At 49.2% G+C, this 20,069-nt stretch overlaps 1 protein-coding gene across 2 annotated transcripts in view; it reads right to left on the bottom strand.

The window, feature by feature from the left end:
- Positions 1-325: 325 nt before the first annotated feature.
- The window catches only part of ATCAY (ATCAY kinesin light chain interacting caytaxin), a 28,347-nt gene continuing 8,603 nt past the window's right edge, over positions 326-20,069 (bottom strand). For both annotated transcript variants that reach the window (XM_081136823.1, XM_081136824.1), the window contains 11 exons: positions 15,859-15,917; positions 15,294-15,515; positions 13,797-13,982; positions 13,403-13,505; positions 12,252-12,383; positions 11,560-11,646; positions 8,534-8,632; positions 7,820-7,855; positions 5,915-5,986; positions 4,155-4,184; positions 326-2,758 (listed from right to left, as the gene is read on the bottom strand). In XM_081136823.1, the coding sequence (XP_080992949.1) occupies positions 2,749-2,758; positions 4,155-4,184; positions 5,915-5,986; positions 7,820-7,855; positions 8,534-8,632; positions 11,560-11,646; positions 12,252-12,383; positions 13,403-13,505; positions 13,797-13,982; positions 15,294-15,515; positions 15,859-15,917 (1,036 nt within the window). In that variant the 3' untranslated portion in view covers positions 326-2,748. The remainder of the gene's footprint in view (positions 2,759-4,154; positions 4,185-5,914; positions 5,987-7,819; positions 7,856-8,533; positions 8,633-11,559; positions 11,647-12,251; positions 12,384-13,402; positions 13,506-13,796; positions 13,983-15,293; positions 15,516-15,858; positions 15,918-20,069) is intronic.

The following is a 20,069-nucleotide window of genomic DNA, read 5'->3' as shown; positions in this document are numbered from 1 at the left end:
TTGACTGGGAATCGAACCCTCAACCCTTCAGTATGTGGGCCGACACTCTAACCACTGAGCCACACCAGCCAGGGTTGATGGGTTGATTCTAGAAAGGATTAGGGGCAGGAAATGAATCACAGAGAGTCAGAGTCAGAAGGGGCATCGGAATAACCCATCAGGCCCCCACTCTACAGATGACAGATGGAAGCCACACAGGACAGATTATGGCCCAAGGTTATCCAAGGTCACCCAGGGGACAGAGCTGTTAAAGCTCTCTCCTCTGAAACTCACCCAAGACCAGCAAGGGCCACAGCCCTTGGAAATAGACAAAAGTAGCAAACTTCTATTCTCAGTTATAGTTTATTTCACATAAAAATCCCCCAAAGTTTATGGAAATGATGTTCTCGCATCACAACAGTAATCATAATGAATTAGTTTTTGTCTTTAAAAACCGCAAAACTCGCCATGGGAAGGATGGGCATATGAACTTCGACTTTGGGACAGGACTTATGATGCCCCCATGTGTCACAAGAGAAAAATCCATTGTTCCTTTACGACAAGGGATTGAGGTCCATTACATTTTTACCAAAACTGCCCCACAGATACAAATCTTTCGCAAAGCCAATTTCAGAGGGTGCCTGTAGCAGCCTGGCTGGACATGGTGGCCCTGTTTGGACGGAACTTCTCACACCTGTAACAGGGGGCTGATCTGGAGACGCCTCCTCAGGGGGCTTTCTTTGTTCTGGAAGGACTGCTGTGGCTTAGTTGGGGTCCTTGGTTCTGCTTGCCTGTTGGTTGTCTGGGGTGCTGGTGGTCCGGAGGGGGGGTGGTAGGCCACGTTGAACCTGTTGGAATTTCTTGTGCAGCCAGAATCTTTAGCCTGCAGGGTCCTTGAGGGCTGAATGGGGTCAGAACCTTTGTCCGTCTATAGCCTCTGCAGGCATTTAGTAATCATGGGATTGGGTAGGGTGAATTGGTTCCTATCCCTGGCTGTTTTTTTCTTTTCTTGCAAGACATCGGCCTTCCAAGAGTTACTGCATTCACTTGGTAGGAGTTTGGGTTTTTTAGGACCATGTCGGTCTCAGGTGAGCAAAGCTGGTCACCTGAACCGGAGTTTAGGGCCTGGGAGAGGGGGGCCCTTGGAGGGCAGCCTAGGGAGGCCCATCCCCTATCCTCTGCTGCCTCAGGCTCCAGGTATTCACCTGGGCCCAGAACAGGGTCCCTCCTTTACTTGACATTTGGGAGAGAGCAGAACTACACATTAAAAGACCCCAAGCCCCCAAATTTCCTGGCCTCATAAGGGCGACATTGGGCCCCAGAATACGCGGGCCCAAAGCGGCTCAGAAACCTGGCATTTTTCAAGGCAGGAGCTGCTGGCGTTGGGGCAATTCCTTGACGTGGCAAAGTGCTGGGCATCCCTTTTCTTAGCACTAAATGCCACGAGCTCCCTCCTGTTCTTGGGATAGCTCCAAACTCAGCCCCTTGCCATCCAGGTTGAGAAGCACTGGACATTTCCACTGAGGCCAAGAACCTCGTACTGGGAAATTGGGGTGGTTCAACTGAACCTCGATGACACCCAGCTAAGAAGCCAGCTACAGAGCTGACAAAGGGGGCCCGGAGCATGTGCCTGCTCAACTTTTGCTCAGATTCCTAGAACTAGAGACTCTTAGGATTGGAGGGGAGCACAGAGGACCAGTTTCTGCAAGCAGTGTCCAGCCTTTTCTTAAATACCTCCGGAGACGTGGAACTCACTACCTCTAGAAGCCACCTAACTGGTGTTTGGACCATATTAGAAAAGTTTGTCTCCTTTGAATGCAGGTGGCTGTAGCGTCCAGTCCACTGGAATTTGTATTCCCAGGTGACCTTTGAAACAAATACACATCCAGTACCCTGTATCTTCCTTCTTCTTGGTCTGTGTTTCCAGGATGAGCCTATTTCAGAGCCAGCTTTTCAGCCTTTGCTCTTGGTGGGAGCCCAAGGGGCACATCCCAACTCTGTGTTGGGGATATTGGAGAAGTGGGGACAGCTCATTCCCTTAGGAGGTATTGATCAGATTGCCCTGTGGCATGGTATTTGTGTTAAAAGGGCTTGAGAATGTTCTAGATTGAGAGGGTGTGTGTGATTTTGGGACTGTAGGACAAGGATGATTAGTGGCAGCTCTCATTTGTGCTGTAGGCCGCAATGTTCCCACATTGATGTGGATGTCATAAGAGACAAAGGGGGCCAGTCAAATGAAAAGCCATGAGGTTGAAGGTGCCCAGGGCACAGCCCTTTTGGGGGGCTGAGCTTCCTGGCCAGATGCCCAGGATTGCAGGGGCCATTCTGGGAGGAAAGGCACAAGAATGAATTCCAGATCTGGCCAGGGAGCCGGTGGGCATGTATGGCTCCAACCTGGGCCAGGTGTCAAGCAAGAGAAGGGTCTTAAACCTGGACTTTGTGCAGTGGGAGGGGACTCTGAGGCCACAAGGATACATGGGCCATGCTCTGTGCTTCTCTCTCTTCTCGGCTGTGAGCTCATGAGTCTAGAAGGGTGAGGGCTGGGAACTGGATTCTTTTCCAGAATGCACTTCTACCACATTGTTTAAAAAAAATGGTTTCTAGCAGCTAAAAAGGATGCTGGGTTTCAGAGATGGGTGGAGGAGACAGGCACCCTCCGAAGATTGGGATTCAGGATGAGGTGGGGATGAGATCCAGGGCCAGAGGGCGTCTGACAGAGGTTTCTTGGCATCTGGTATTTTCTTTCGTGTTCTCTGTTCTCTCATCACCTCAGGGCATGCTGGAGAGAGGAAAAACACAGGCCTAGTTATTATTGTTTTTACTTTTATTTTATTTGAATTTTTGTAAGAGTTTATTTGAGCCAAACTGATGACATGTGCTGGGAAGTACAATCTCAAATACTCTCTATTATTGTTTTTAAATAAAGTGGAAAATACTGTCCCATGTGCATGGAATCCAAAAGAATGATCTAATCTGGTTTTGGTACATCCTTAGCAGCAAAAGTGGCCCCTGCCCTTCAAGGTCTACCACCTGCCACCCACCTCCCAGGTTTGGTTCTGAAGGGGACCTCTCTCTTGGTGCCCCAGCAGAACAGACCTCAGGCTGGTGCCTTAAATCAGACTGGAGGGAAACTTCAACCCATATACCCCCCCCAATCCATCGCCCCCCATCCACCCCTTCCCCATCCATCCACCCACCCACCCACCCACCCACATATCCATCTATCCAACCACCCATCTGTCTGTCTGTCCATCTACTATCATTCCATACAATTCCTTCTTTTGTGTCTTTAATCACCCTACCTGAGGATACACAGAATGGGGTCTAATTCTGTTGACTATTGTTATCTGCTGACTTTTTCTCATGGTGGATGATTTCCTTATGTGTTTTATGTCTGTGGATGTGAACTCATCTCCAGGAGACATGGAGTGAGGTGGTCTTTTTAAAAATTCATCAAGAACCTGAGTCCAGTTGGTATCTCCATGGCAGTACTGGTCTAAGACCAGTTTTGATGTTTATTTCTTGGTTTGGGGACTCCTGCGTCACATGGATAGTATTAGGGTATGTGTCAAGCCATGTTACAGATTTGTAGGAGAGTATGTGGTCAAGGATTAACCCTGCACATTCCAAAGAAAGGTCTGGCTCTCGTCCAGCTCCTGGGAGGCTAACTGTGAGCCCTGGGGATGTCCTGCCTGATAAGAGTGACTTTGTTTACCTGGCACCTTGGCTCATGTCAGATGGTGTATGCTAACGATGTGATTTAGGGTGGGGTATCAGCTTGACCTCTGGAGGAGCTGGAGCAGTCAGCTGTGCACATGTGACTGACCCCAGTAAATGCCCTGGACACCAAGGCTCAAGTGAGCATCCCTGGTTGGTAACACTTCCTGTGTGTCGCCCACATTTTTGCTGATTTTCACCTGAATCCATCCTTCCACTGTAATAAACTGTAACCATAAGCATAGCAGCTTTACTGAGTTCTGAGTCGTTCTAGCAAACCACTGAACCCGAGGATGGTCCTTAGGTCCCCCAACACACAAGAAGGCTTTTCCTAGTGTCCAGAACTAGGCAGAGACACTGAGACAGGCTGTGGGCAGGCGGCACACCCTTTGGCTGGGGTGGGCTTCACTTAGAACATTCCAAAGCAAGGCTCCAAGATTGCCCTGCTTCCCACTCACCTTGTCTCCTGATCTGTGACCGGAGCAGACCTATGGAAGAGAGAAGGACTCTTAGCATTATTTGCCTATTTTGGGGAGCCTTGGCATTTGTCTGTGAGCCCCATCCATGAGGGCTGACACAGCTTCATTTTCATCTGGCACAAAGTAAGTATCAGAGTGTATCTGCTGCATGACAAATGAGCCAGGACAGGTAGTCCTGAGGAGACAGGCCAAGGCCCTTCACTAATGCAAAACAAAGCCATTCATGTTGCTCGGGATTCATCAGGTCTGGAGATGCCAAACACACCCACAGGGGCCTGCACAAAGGTCACCTAGTAGGACCTTCTGATAGGTGTACTTGTGATTTCCAAAGGTTGAGCACATGAATACTTATGATATTGTAGAACACATAAACTTATGTAAGCAAGGATTTAAGGTTTTTTTTCTAAAGCTTCTTTCTCCTAGGCCTTTGCACCCTACACTCCCCTTGATCCCAGACTAAAGCAATTAAGGAGGTGGCACAGCTGTGAACCAGTGAAGATATCACCTTATTGAGACATCCCCCAGGCACCAAGATCAAAGGAGTGAAGATATCAAGACATCCTCAGACATCCCCAGGCGACCAAGATCAAAGGAGTGAAGCTATCACCTTATCAAGACATCACCAGGCACCAAGATCAAAAGAATGACCTCCAGGACTGTGAGTAGCTGCATTACATTCCCAGCCTCAGTTTGCCCCATTTAACCAGATCCCTCAGGCCACTCCGCTAGACAGGTTTTGGATGCTTCTAGGCTTCCTGTCTTCTTGGTTGGCCAACCTTCTCAATAAACTAAACGCCTTATATGATTCACCCCTGCCTCCATTGAATTGGACACAGCGACAGGCAGCCCCAAGCCCGCTGGGATTTCCCGATAATACTTCTTCTGATAGCAAAACTCGGTCTTTCGGTGGCATCAGCTGCCCATGGCCCCCGTGCTTGGCTTGTGCTGAATACAGGGAAGCAGACGGGATGGTCCCAAGATAGAGCCACTGCCCTTGGGAAGCTCAAGGGCCAGCGAGGGAGGGTTTGACAAGGGTCAAATGCAGGAGGCAGACCTGACAGACAGAAAAGTTGGGAGGGACTTCCAGAGGCAAGGGAGGGGGCCAGAGCCCCGCCATTCGTCTACACATCCCAGGGCAAGGCTCTAAATGACTTTCAATAGATAGCTGGTGGATTTTTAAAAAGAAGGGGGAGGGAGGGAATAGGAGCAACTGCTTAAGGGGCATGGGGTCTCCTTCTGGGATAATGGGATGTTCTGGAACTGGAGAGAGGTTCTGATATTGTGAACACACTACACGGCATACTTTAAAATTGTTCATTGAATGTTATGTGAATTTCACCTCAATAAAAATAAGTGAGTGAGGAAAATGCAGGAGAAGGGAAGGGCCTAGAGGCACACTGGCCATAGACCTTTCATGGACAATTAACACGTTGTTTCCACGTTGCCCAGTACAGGGGCGCTGAGCCCTGAGGGGTGAACTTCTAAATTGCATTTACTGTAAATTCGTTTAAATTTAAGTAGTGGCCTCTGGGAGCGGCCATGCATGGGACAGCACAGGGTGGAGGGAAGAGCCACCCCAACACAGCGTCTGTGGTGGAGCAGGCTCCATGCCGGCTGATTCCTCTCCGGGTTTGTGTTTCCTCATCCTGGCAACATCGTGATTACTTTTCTAGGACATTCCGGTGGGCTCAGCAGCCCCGGTGAGTGTCACTCTCATCTGTGGTCACTTGTGTATTTACCTGTGTTCTGCCGGTGCCGCCTCTGGCCTCTCTTCTGACCTCGGCAGGACGAACTCCGGCTGCGGCCTTGCGCTGGGGACACAGAGAGGTGACTAGGGGTGACAGGTGGAGTGGATGAAGGGGCTCTTGGCTCCCATTGGCCTGAGAGCAGTTTGGATAGGGTTTTGCTGCCCCCAGGAGTGCAGGGCCCAGGAGGGTGGTGAGAAGTGATCATCCAGGGGTTAATGAGGTGAGGAGGCTGTGAGGAAGGCGCAGGAGCGGGGACAGGGGAGGGGGAGAGACCCTGAACCATTCCTTCGGAGCACTTAGCTCGGCTTATCCGAGGGGCATCTATCATGTGCTCCGTGGATGCCGTCACCCCTGGGCTCCGATTCCAGAAGGTGGGGGCCCTGCTTGTGTCTGTCTCTATTCCTGTTCATAGCTAAAGCTTGGGAGGCAGGAGGAGTACAGCTCTGACAGAGAGAGAGACAGAGAGAGACACAGAGACAGAGAGAGACAGAGATAGAGACAGGGAGAGAGAGACAGAGGGAGGGAAGGGGGGAGGAAGGAGAAAAGAAAAAGGAAAGAGATATTGCTACTTCGCACCCATTAGGATGGCTGCTGTCATGAAAACGGAAAGTAACAGGTCATGACAAGGATGTGAACTGGAACCCTGCATGGCCGGTGGGAACGTAAAATGGTGCAACAACTGTGGAAAACAGTATGATTCCCCCGTATAAGGTCCCCGAGGAGTCAGATCCATAGAGACAGACAGGAGAGGATGGCAGCCAGGGGCTGGGGGAGGGCAGTGAGCGCTTAATGGGGCCAGGGTTTCATTTTGGGAAGATGAGAAAGTTCTGGAGACGGATGGTGGTGGGCGCACAACAGTGTGAATGTGCTTAATGCCACCGAGCTGTACACGTAGAAATGGTTAAAATGGTGACTTTTACATTATGTGCATTCTATTACAAGTAAAACTTTTTTTAAATGATGCGATAGAAGGAAAGAGGAAAGGGAGGGAGGGAGGGAGGGAGGAAGGAGGGAGAGAAGAGCTGGGAGAGGGGGCAGGAAAAATTCCTGAATGGCAAAGGACGGTGAGCCCCGCCTGCCCTCCAGCCTCACCTCCTCCTGCTGCCCTTTGTCATGATTAAACGATACTTTTGCTCATTATGAATCTCATCCGCCGACATCACCCCACCCTGTCCCTAGGACCCGCTTTCCTCACTGGGTGAGGTATCCCTCTTCTTTGCCATTTAAAGGAACTTCTGGACCAGGAATCTCCTAAGTCACCTCTGTGTCCCTGGATTCTAGCACAGGGCCAGGCAATGACACATGCTTCCCACCCCCTGAACGCCCCAACTCTCTCACAGACTTGCTGTGTGGCCGTGGGTAGATGCCTTGCTTTCTCTGAGCCTTAGACACCTGGGTTGTTAAGATGCTGTTAGCATCCTGGGCCTGCCTGGCTTTGTGGGGATGTGAAAGTATCCAGGAGATGGGATAAGGGCTCCATAACTGAGTGGGACCCAGAATAGTCCTGAAGGTCTGTGACACTAATGAAAAAATGAGCCAATAAGGTATTAAAGGGGTGTGTCTGGGTGTGCTGAGGTGTGTGGAACTGGGAGAACTTAATATCATCATGATTACCATGAGTCCACCACTTTTGCGAGTGAGCTACACTGTTCCTGATTTTTCACAATAACCCCCAAGGTCATTGTGAACTTGTTTTATTTGCCTAATGTCCTTCTGTGACTAAGTAGGGAAACCTGGATTTGAATTCGGGTCTGACTCCCAGTCTCGAGAGAAGAGCAGGGCCTTGAGTGTGACATTAGTCCCTGCTGAGCCAAAGCCACTGGCCACCCCCTCCACATGCAGGCCCAGCTCAGTGCCAGCCCCCGTCCAGCCCTGACAGGGCCACTCTGCACAGACCTTTCTCTCCTGGCCTTGAGCCTTTCCTCTTCATACCTGGAAGAGAGGAGCCGCATGTTAGACACAGCCCTCCTTTCCCTGTAGGTACACTGCCCAGGGAGTTCTGAATACAAACCGGGCTTTAGAGCAGAAAGTACAGCTGGAACTGACAATCTGCTGGCCTTTTCATGTTTCCTGCAGCTGCTTTGCAAGCCCCCCAGGGCAGGGAATATCTGTTTTGTTGGTGTATTCCAGCATCTGGTGTAGATGCAACTCAGCAGACATTTTCTGCCTGATCCAGAGATTGAACGGTGTCATTATAAAGCAACACACTCACTGATGTGGGTTGGCCTGCACGCCCCTCCATCAGGGCAAAGTATTTCTATAAAGGGTCAGAGAGTAAATATTTTCAGCTTGGCACCAACTCAATTCAGTTGCAGCTTGAAAACAGCATAGATGATCTGTTAATAAGTGGGTGTGGCTGTATGCCAATAAAATTTTATTTATAAAAACAAGCTGTGGGCTGTGACTTGCTGGCCCTGTCCTGCACTAGACCCTCAGGCCCACCATATCCTCTAATTTTACATGTGCTTGTTTCACTGGTTCCCTCTGTTCTGCTGCTCTCCCATTCATGTCTGGTCCTTGGGCAGCCGTGTTCAGCTGAGTGGGAACCTGAGGAGCTTGGAGGCCTTAAAGATGCAGGTGGGGGCACTCACAGGGCATGGGGACACTTACTGTAGCACGCAGTCTGGGATTTGCACATGTTCCATGGGGATGAGCTGCTCCAATTCTTCCAAGCTATGCACATACTGGATCTTGTTGATGAATTTGACACTGCCAGGAAGAGAAGGAGGAGTGGTTGCCCAGAGCAGAAGGAGCGAGGGCAGGCAGGGAAGCACACATAACCCAATTAGAGGATGCCCTGAGCACCTTCGCTCAAATCTCCTTCCCCAGCCAATGCCAGTCTCCACCCCCTGCCCCTAATGGGGTGGACAGAGCAGAGCCTGGGGTCTCCCCTTGCAAGAGGAGAAGGGTCCTGGGCCAAGCTCCAACCCTGATCCCTGCTAAGATGAGGCACTTGTTTAAGGAAGCAGAGTGGCAAAAGTTTCTACTGGACTCTAGGTTTTCTCTTCATCCGCCCTAAGAATTGCTCTCCTGAGTTAATTTTCCCAAGAATGCTTTCCTGGTATCTCATCATTGCTGGGGACAACACCAATTGTCATTTGGGCACAGAAAGGCACACGGGGACTACTGATTCACTCTCCATTCTTTCGGGATGAATGGCTTCTTCCTGTCCAAACCCAGACTCAGGCTCTCTGGGACCACGCGGTGCTTTGTCACCAGCACACTGCTTTAAACTCATGGTTATTTAAAAAAAAAAAAAAGTTTTTAAATCTAATTTTGGTGATATGTAAAATACACTTTTTTTCAAGGGAAAATAAAAATTTTTTAACAATGAGAACTATAAGGCCAAGAGAATATAAGGGTACGAGAGTGTCAAGAAGTTTTGTATCTATTTTTAAAGGTTAGACGGAAACTGGGCTCAAGCTTTCCGGCATCCAGTGATGAGCTGTGCGGCTCACAGTGTCTACAAGGGAAAAAGAAAGCAGTTACTCAGCAGAGGCCCGTGGTAACTGGTTAGGGAAAGACAGATGTTTCCCATGGAGAGTCACAAAGCAACCTTGTGTACTGGAATAAACAACTCCAACTGCTCTCATGCAGTTGAAATTGATTTTTTTATTAAAAAAAATATTCTCGGAGCATGAGGTTTCCTTCCAGTTGGCGTGACAGAAGGGGAACGGGTGCATAGCCAGGGGGTGAATCTCATAGAGATGGGCGGAATCGAGTCCCCACATCTCATTGGGGTTGTCCACTTTGTGCCTGAATGTGTCTGGGGCCAGCAGCTCTGAGGGTGGACCGATTTGATTTGTTATGAAGGTTTTTTTGTGGTGCTCAGAGCCAACACCTGCTGTTCTGGGCCCTGGTCTATAAATACAGGCAAAATTCACATCCTGACAATGTGGTCACACCCACCACGTGGGCCCATCATTGGAAACAGATGCCCGACTCTCCGCTGTGACCCTGCTCTTTCTGCCTGTGGCTGAGCTTTCGGTCTCATGATGGGGGGGTGGCTCTCTCCAGGGAGAATTCCAGCTCGTGAAGCACATTCCCAACCTTTGATTAGCATGGAACACACAGGGGTTTTCTTGGAGATACAATCGCAGAATCTCAGGGCTGGATTGCAGCTCAGAATCGGTCTCTACTTTCCTCAGCTTTAAAGAAGTTCGCTTTTCTCCCCTCTCCCTTCTTTTATCTTTGAAAGCTCAAAATGAGATCCTCAAAATTTGCCATGGGAATGGCAACCAAGAGTGAGTGAATGATCTGCCTTGAATGATGGGATATTGAGGACGGAACACAGTTCTATTAGGCCGAAGTCCACCGTTGTGCCCAGTGGGTTTGTCATTAGCACAAATGATCGATAGTTGGTGCATTTTCACTCTTAGGGGTTCTTGAGCACAGAGCACTGAAGTCGCCTCTTTGTAAATCGTTGGTGTCTGAGTGTCTTTCAAGGCAAAGTGTGGTCCCGACTCTTAAACTCATCATGGATTCTTAATTGGGAATGTGGAAATGAAGAAGGATCTTGATTCAATTCAATGTTTGGAATGATATTAAATTAAATGTACACTCAATTTTTATGTGACTGGCTAGGGCATTTAACATGCCAAATTTTGTTTTCCTTGATCTGGTTTTCCAGGTGCTTCTGTATCGTGCAGTAAAGGGTGAACCCAGCAGGCTTGGAGTGCCGGAACCCTGCACATTGCAAAGAAAGAGCTGGCTCTTGGTACTCGTGGGATGTCACCTGTAAGCCTAGAATTGTCTTGCCTGGTAAGAGTGTTTTGCACCTGGGGCCTTGAACCCTGCCATGTAGTCTATGCTGACAGTGTGATTTATGGTGGGGACCTTGGGCCGTGTAATGTCAATTTGACCTCTGGAGTCGCTGGGGACCGAGTAACTAAGGTCAGCCACCCGGTGCTCCGTTCCTGTGTAGCTAAGCCCCAGTAAAAACCCTGGCCACCAAGGTGAGCTTCCTGTTGTCACATGTCCTTGCTGGGAGAATTAAGGGCTTTTGGCGCAACTTGGCTGGGAGGGGACAGCTGGAAGCTCATTTCTGATTCCTCCTAGACTCCCACATGCACCCCTTTCCTTTGCCAATTTTAATCTTCAACCTTTTGCAGTAATAAACCATAACCATGAGTATAACAGCTTTTCTAATTCTGTGAGTCCTTTTAGTGAATCGTTGATCCCAAGGGTGGGTTCATGTGTTGGTTCATTGAATTATTGGCCAGAAGTAGGTCAGATCCTCTTGGCATCCTAATGCGCCCCCCCCCCCCACAAATTCTAGAGTGAATGGAGCTGGGTTCCCTTCTGGGGGAGTGTGGCAGGTTAGTGACCTTGCTGTGTGACTCTGAGTGAGTTTCTTGACCTTTCTGAGCTTCAGTTTCCTCATCCATGAATTGTGCATGATTATACCAGCCTCTCAGGGTTGTGGTTGTAAGTGTTAAAAGGTATCCAACATTCAATATGGGAGAGCTGGTTGTTATTATTTTCCCCGTTTGTCCCTTAATAATAATACCTATGATGGAAAACTGTTTAAAGTAATAATATGTATTTAGCACAGAGAAGCTGGGAAATGCAGATTTAAAAAAGAGAGAGACTCACAGCAACCCACATGGGTATCTGGACACAGGTTACAATCTCACCTGATGAAAGGGCGGGAGATGGCCAGCACAGTGCGAATGAACCAGGACGGGTGGACGATTATTAAGGACTTCAGGTTTTTCCTTAATCTGTGTGGGAAGGCAGAGGAAGCAAGATGGGCTCCTCAGAACAAGCCCTGGGGAGGGAGGAGCTCACAGGTGTTGCCTCCTCTGTACTCCCTGTAGGCGCCAGGACTTCACAGGGAGTAGGCAGAGTCTCTGCAAAGCTAAGTGCCTTGGCAGAGTTTGCAAGTGGCAGAGCTGGCTCTCTCTTAAATTAGAGTCTGAGCTAATTAATTTAAGTCATGTCAAATTGCACCCCCCCCCCCCCCAATTCATAACCCCCAGGCCCTCAGAATGGGACATTATTTGGAAAACAGGGTCATTGCAGATGTAATGGTTTAGGTGAGGTCATACAGAGCAGGGTGGGCCTCTAATACATGATAAGTGGTGTCCTTATAAAAAGAGGAAATTAAGACATAGACACACACGCAGGGAGATGCCATGGGGAGATGAAGGGAGAATTGGGGTGATGCATCTACAAGCCAGGGGCGGTGAGGATTCCCAGCGACCACTAGAAGCTGGGAGAGCACGGAGCAGATTCTCCTTCGGGGCCCCAGAAGAAGCAGCCCTGCTGACACCTCAGTGTTTGGGTCCCCTTGCACCTGAGGCGGGCCCCCGCCCCTCCCGCTCACCTTCTGTCGATCATCTGGTAACACTTCTTCAGCCAGCTGATGCCAGGCATCCTCCGTCGGGGGGTGGCACCGTTCAGGTACACAATCATGTAATCCTCTGCCACCAGGAGTTCCAAACTGCTGATAACGTACCTGGTCACAGGGTACAGAAGACAGGGGACCCAGTGAGGGCAGCCTAGAATTAGAAAGCCCCAGGTCCTGGAAATGAACACCTGTGGCACCTTCCCCCTTTGCTGCCCTCTGCCCCAGCTGTGCCAGCCACACCTGTTCAGGGTTTGTAGGCTGTCCCAGCACACTCAGGGTAGGGTGGATGTGAATAACCCAGCCCACCCCAAATTTGTGTCAATGGGCACAACGATCGTAGTAGTTACTATTTAACTGAGCACTTACTATGTGCCATGCTTTATATGCGTGACTTCACTTAATATCTCCACTAATTCCGGGAGTGGGTCTCAATAGCCCCAGATATAGCTGGGAAACAGGCACCCACAGCGGATGGTCCACTGCACCGGACATTAGGGACCTGGGTCCATCCTGGCTCCATCTCTCCCTGTGGGATTTCAGAAAAATCCTTTCCTCTCTTTCAGCCTCTACTTTCCCATCTGTAATCAGAGAGACTGGGTTCCCTGGTATCTCAGGCCACTTCCCACTCCACGGGTACATCCTAATCCTCTGGTGCACCTGGCACCCAAGCCCCGCTGTGCAAGAAGAAAATCTTCATAACGATATCGAGGGGTCATGATTTGCTGAGCTCTTACTGTTCTCTGCCCATTGCTTTACATGTATTATCTGTCTCCGTCATAATAAAACAGTACCTGTGTGTCCTTGGGCAAGTGACTCTGCACCTGTTGAATGGGAGGTGACTAACCCACAGGGTTGTGGTGAGGGTGGAATGCGTTATCGCACACGTAGCACTTGGCCTGCCGGCGGCCACGTAGTAAAGACACAGTAAGTGATAGTGACTTATTGTGACTGTGATGGTAATGACGATGATGATTGCACCGAAGGGCCCGGTGGATGAACTGGGAATTCAGATCCAGGTCTGGTGCCAGGCAGAGTCCCCTCCCAATGTGGCTCTTACAGCCTGGTCCAGCCCACTGCTGGGACTCTCAGAAATGTTGGGGGCTGGGACGAAGCAGCGGGCCACTCACAGGAAGAGGTGCTCCATGATGTAGTGGTAGTCAGGAGAGCTGCTGTCCGGGAGGAAGCAGGCAGCAAAGACGATGATGGCGTTGAGACCTTCGCCATAGTACCCTGGGGAGATGCAGCCAGTGAGTGGCCCCAGGCAGAGGTGGGCAGGGCCCTCTCTGAACTCCAAGCTCTGCGCCACCCCATGCCCCTGACCTGTCTCTGCCATCCTCGTAGGCGCCCCCTACGTGCACCAGCATCCATGCCTCGTCCACATGCAAGTTGCACCCCCACCCGCCCAGAGACAAGAGTTTAACATCCCCGGGGCTCATGAAGAGACAGGTTCAGAGAGGGCCACTGATGGGGCTCCAGTTGCCCAGCTGGAGCCTGGAGGGGGCCCCCAGGGTGTGGTCTCACCTCCGTGGGTCACCACCCTCATGTAGGGCCGGATCATGTGCAGGTCAATTCGATGTTCTTGTTCTCCAATGATCACTGTCCGCCACAGGCGCCCATTGGCAGCACTGCCATCCTCAGCCGGGCCGTCCCCAAACAGATCTGCGCTGTCTCCGGGCATGTTCTTGGCAGCAGCCACAGGAGTGTCATCTGGAAGCAGGCGAGGGTGAGCGGAAGGGACGCCTGAGTCCGATGTCTCATCCCAGCCTCTCCCAGCTCCCTTTGCTGCCCATTGTCAAGGAGCCCGCACCTCTCTCCCGGCCACAGGCAAAACACTTATCCTATACTTCACTCACCGACAGAGTCAGCTTGAGGCTACTGGGAAAAATGGGGGACCTGGGAGTCAAAAATTCACACCCAAATAATTTTTTTCAAGCCATGGAACACAGGAAAGTGCTCAGGGTGGATGTCAGGCAGTCAACCTGGGTAGAACTCATTTCTGTGAAAGGCTTGCTGTGTGACCTTGTGCACATTCTTTCCCTCTCTGGGCGTCTTTCCTTCTCAGGGTTCTCAGCCACTCTTATAATGTCCACCTCTTTCCCACCTTTCATCCTGCAGGCTTCCTGCCCCAGGAAACAGCTCAGCCATATTCCCAGCAGCCAGGCTCCCAAACCCAGACACCATCATCGACCCCTCTTCCCTTCACATCCCACATCCACCCAGCAGGTACTGCGGTTCTGATTCCATCCCCATGGCCACCACCATCACAGTCTTTCTGTGCTTGTCTTGAGATGTCAGATCAACTAACACCTACCAAGTGAGACCTGTCCTGAACACCTTTCAAAAAGAGTCCCTCCCCCCCAGTTATCCCAGCTCAAGGTGTCTCGCCCTGAGCATTTATGATATTTGGGGCTGGATCATTCTCTATGGGAGAGTGTTCTGGGCACTGTGAGGTGTTGAGCGACGTCCCTGGCCTCCGCCCCCAGTCATAACAGCCATAAGTGTCACCAGACATTGCCAAGTGTTCTTTGGGGGGCAGAATGACCCCTTAGGTGAGACCCAGGCCCTATGCCATCAGAGCTGTTTCTCACAGCACTGATGACCAGCTGCAATTACCTCGGGCTCATTTCCTTTATTATCTGTTGTCTGTCTCCGGCCACCATGCGTGCAGGCGGGCACCATCTAGTCCTGCCCTGTTCCCTCCACATCCCCACATCTCAGTTGAGACCTGCTCCCGAGTAAATGCTGGACAAACACTTGTGGAATCAATTGGAGACACTTTCTTTTGGTCTCGGTCAACTTTGAAAACCTGATAAAAGCCACATTCCCCCTGAAAAAGCCACAAATTTACAAGAAAAATATGCATGGAGTTCAGGGGCAGGTGGACCCTCCTAGGGCCCTGAGGAAGACCTGAGCCTGTGGGGACGGAGGGATTGCTCCAGCAAGCTGGCCTGGGAAGCCAGTAGGGGCGCCGAGTGTGATCTGGGCCAGGCAGATGTCACGAGCAAACCTCCAGCTCACCTTCCCACTCCAGCTCGTTGCCATTCCCCAGGAACTCCAGCGAGTCGGTCTCATCGGGGGTCTCAATGTCATCCACATTGATGTCCAGGTCATCAGGGGTGTCCAAGAAGTCATCCGACAGCAGGGAGCCCTCACTCTGATCCAGGGAAATGTTGATCTCTGGGGCGACCAGTGTCTTTCGCTTACGGTGGGCTCCGCTGAAGTTCAACGTATTGGGGGGCGCTGAGGGGAAACAGGAAAACAGAAACAAAACAAACAGGTGCTTTTTCACGCCTTGACCTGGGGGGAGGCGCACTCCATCGTGTGGTAGGCTCACTACCTATATTTAGTAGATGAGACATTGGAGGCCCGGAGGAGCTGAGTAACCAGCTCAAGGACACACAGCAACACCGCTGTGCCACCTTCATGACAGTGCCCACATGTCTCTCACCCACCACAGCCACTTTTCTTGCAGGCCTAGGAGCAGAACAACCCCCTTCCCTGACATTCCACTCAGGAGTCACAGCCTACGAGCAGAGCTGAGACCTGGAAGCAGCACATGTGCTCTGCACGCGCGGCTACTCACAGGACGTGTCTTCCGCTGGGCTGCCAAGGGCGTCCATCCCTGTCTCTTCCCGGAGTGGCCTGCAGACCCAGCCGAGAGGGGCGTCAGTCACCAGGCACCGAAAATCCAGCCACCAAACAAAACAACAAAAACAGCAACACCCGTTTAGTTCTGGGAATTGTTGGGACAAAATACATCTGTGCATTAGCACAGAAAGTCATAGAGCCCCAGTGCTGGGGGCTCCCTGCAGAGAACCTAATGTCTATTGTCCTTTTTCGAGGTGAGGGAAGCCAAAGCTGAGTGAGAAGGAGGCTCTTGGCTGGTGTCACGCAGTTTTACATGCTCTGGGATATAATCGGCATTCTTCATGGCCCTCCAACCCTCTCCCCTCTGGCAACCACCAGTCTGTTCTTTGTATCTATGAGTCTGTTTCTGTTTTGTTTGTTCATTTATATTGTTCTTTAGATTCCACATATAAGTGAAATCATGTGGTATTTGTCTTTCTCTGGCTGAGTCATTTCACTTAGGATAATACCCTCTAGGTCCATCTATGCTGTAGTAAATGATTTCTTTACTTTTTATGGCCAAGTAATATTCCATTGTATATATGTATCACCACTTTTTTAACCACTTGTCTGTTGATGGCACTTGGGTTGCTTCCACATCTTGGCTATTGTAAACAACGCTGCAATGAACATAGAGGTGTATATATTCTTTCGAATTAGTGTTCTGGGTTTCTTCGGATATATATCCAGAAGTGGAATCATTGGCGGCTCCATTTTTAATTTTTTGAGGACCTTTGTTTTCCATAGTGGCTGCACCAGTCTGCGTTCCCACCAGCAGTGCACTAGGGCTCCCCTTTCTCCACACCCTCGCCAGCACTTGTTGTTTGTTGATTTGTTGATGGAGCCATTCTGACAGGTGTGAGGTGATATTTCATTGTGGTTTTAATTTGCATTTCTCTGATTAGTGACATTGAGCATCTTTTCATATGTCTATTGGCTACCTGTATGTCCTTTTTGGAGAAGTGTCTATTCAGGTCCTTTGCCCATTTTTTAATTAGATTGTTTGCTTAGTATTTAATTTCTTTGTTCTGTGTCTTATAATTTTCCAAAAATAGTTCTTTTACCTCCTTGGTTAAATTTATTCCTAGGTATTTAAATTTTTAATGAAATTATAAATGGGATTGTTTTCTTAGTTTCCCTTTCTGATAGTTCATTATTGGTGTATAAAAATGCAACAGATTTCTGGATGTTTATTTAGTATCCTGTTACTTTACTGAATTTATCTATTAGTTCTAGTAGTTTTTTGGTGGAATCTTTAGGGTTCTCTATATACAGAAAAAGCAATTTAAAAAAAATGCTTCCAAATGTGCATTTGTGCCCCTTTAATGCTTGGCTGAGCACAAATATGCAGAATAAGACCTGTCTCTCTGGTAATGACCAGACTGTTTTTTGGAGCAACAGCTCCCACTGCCTGAGCTTGACCCATGCGACGCAGGTCCTTTGCTCCCTGGGGAAATATTCAATTCCAGGCAGAAGGTTTTGCAGAGTGCACAGGGCTGTCCAAGGCTCTGGCTTCGGGGTATGCTGACTCAGGGAAGCACTACAGCATTAATTCATTTCTGCCACTCCTCAGTGCCGGTTCAGCTGATAGGGGGGCTGTTTAGACTGAGAAGGATGGTAGAATGCTTTTTCCTTTCCTTTTCAAAAACCCTTTATTCCTTCCCCTCTGTTCCTTGTAGGGGATGAGCTGGGTGAAACCTATCCATGCTTCTTCCTTTTCCTCCCTCCCATCTTTTTCCCATTCACATGCATGGAATGTTCTTTGAGTAACTACTCCTTTCCAGGTGCTTTGAAGGGTCTTGGAAGAAAGAGTGAATCAGCTGTTGCCCTGCTCTCATGGAGGTCAAAATAGAGCAGAGGCCCACACAAAAACTCATACTCAAATTTCATAGTAGTGTGATTCACAATAGCCAAAAGGTGGGAACAACCCAGATATCCATCAATTGATGAATGGATAAAAAAAAGTGTGACCCAGCCATACAACGGAATATTATGCAGCCGTGAAAAGGAACAAAGCACTGACACACGCTACAACAGGGATGAACCTTGAAAACAGTATGCTACGTTAAAGAAGTCAGACAAGAAAGGCCATCTAATATGTGATTCACTTATGTGAAATGTCCAGAACAGGCACATCCAGAGACAGAAGGTGGGTTAGTGGTTGCCAGGGTGTGGTGGAGGGTGGTGGTGGGGTGACTGCTAAAAGGGACAAGGCTCCTCTCTGGGGTGATAGAAATGTTTAGAACTAGATAGAAGTGATGATTGTGCAACATGTGAGTACACCAAATGTCACTGAATTGTGCATTTAAAATGGTTAATTTTATGTTAATGTGAATTTCACCGCAATTGGTTTTTTTTATAAAGCAAGCTTTTAATAAAGTCAGAAGGCCCAGCCGGGCGTGGCTCAGCGGTTGAGCGTCAACCTAGGATCCAGGCGATTGGGGTTCGATTCCTTTCAGGGCACATGCCCGGGTTGTGGGCTCGATCAATAACTCTCATCATTGATGTTTCTACCTCTCTCTCTCTCCCTCTCCTTTCCTCTTTCTGAAATCAATAAGGATATATTTAAAAAAATAAAGTCAGAAGAAGGTTTTAAAGAGGCATTTCATGTCCTCACTGCTTTGTCCCTCTTCTCTGTAGCTGCCACCCCTGCTCTAGACATGGGGGAGGGGAGGGGTTGGTGACTCATGAATAAGTCCAGGGTCCTGGAGTACAGGAAGCACACTGCCCATGTGCAAGGTTACCCCAAACTGTAGACTGATGGCTGATGTAGCACCCCTAGTTCCATCCAGTCCACACAGCATTTAAAAATGTTAAATTTGCTGTTAAATCAGAGATTTGTCTTTTCTTGAATCAGATCTGCCCTTCACATGTGGTAACACACCGTCAGGAACTGACTGTAGCCATGCCTGTTCAGCTAGGTGTGGGAATTTTCTTCCAGCTCCTTCTCTCATTTACACTGCCTGCCCACCGTCCTTCAGTGTCTGAGGTTGCAATTCCTGTTCTAAGAATCAGCTAGAACCACAACTTACCCCATGGACAGGGCACTTGCTGTGTACCAGGTTGGAATGTTCATTTGGTCCTCACAGCAACCCTACGAGTCAGGCAGAAGCCAATTTCACAGAGGAGGAAACTGAGGCTGGGCTAGAGGACCACTTGGGGCTGAAATGAACAAGTTAACAGCTAATTCCAGTCATTACCTTTTATTGCCCCCTTGTGTCCACTTAGCACATGTGCACCAACCCCAGCAGGGAAGCAGCCCTCTGGCCTGGGGAGCATTTCTCATTGGCAGAGCTGGGCGCCCTGTTTGGCCGCCAGCTTCTCCTGCCAGAGGAAAACTGCACTGTCTTCGGTTCTCATCAGGATGTGACTCATCCTCCCAGCCTTGGATGGTCCATGAAGAGCCTGCTTGGCCACCAATCTAGCCAACTGTTACTAGGTGCTGCCTGACCGGCAAGGTGGGGAAAGCATCCAACTGCGCAGTGACGCAGACTGGGAAACTAAGGGACTCACTAAGACGCAAGTGTCTGAGCCTGGAAGCAAACACGTACGCAGCCCTCCAGCGCTCTATGTCTAGGTGGCGCTCTTCCCTCTCTGGGCCTGTTTCCCTCATCAGTAAAATGGGAATGGAGCTAGTACCTACTTTTCATTCATTTCACAAATATATTAGGTGCCTGGGCTCTGCGGAATGTACAGGGCTGAATGAGACAGACAGTAATACAGGGTTTGTGGGCAGCTTTCTGCCAACTTGGCAGGCTCTAGTACCCAGTTAACTGATCAAATGCTAGTCTAGGTGTTGCCGGGAAGGTATGGGGTAGATGTAGTTCAAATATATAATCTGTGCACTTTAAGTGAGAGGCTATCTTCAACAATGTGGCGGGTCTCATACAACTGAAAGGCCTGAAGGTTTTCCCGAAGAAGAATGAATTCTGCCTCAAGACTGCAGCGTCGAATCCAGCCTGAGTTTCCAGCCTGCCCTATGGATTTTAGACTTGACAGCCCTACAGTTGAGTAAGACAATTCCTTGGAATAAATCATATATATAATATACACAAAATATACACAATCATATATAAAAATATATTAAAATATAATATATTTATATTATGAATAAAATATACATACTTATATGCATAATACAAATAAACACAAAATAGTATCTATATT

The sequence above is a fragment of the Miniopterus schreibersii genome (genome assembly GCF_964146895.1).
Source record: "Miniopterus schreibersii genome assembly, chromosome: 4".
NCBI lineage: Eukaryota > Metazoa > Chordata > Mammalia > Chiroptera > Miniopteridae > Miniopterus > Miniopterus schreibersii.
This window is presented reverse-complemented; position numbering and strand designations above follow the sequence as displayed.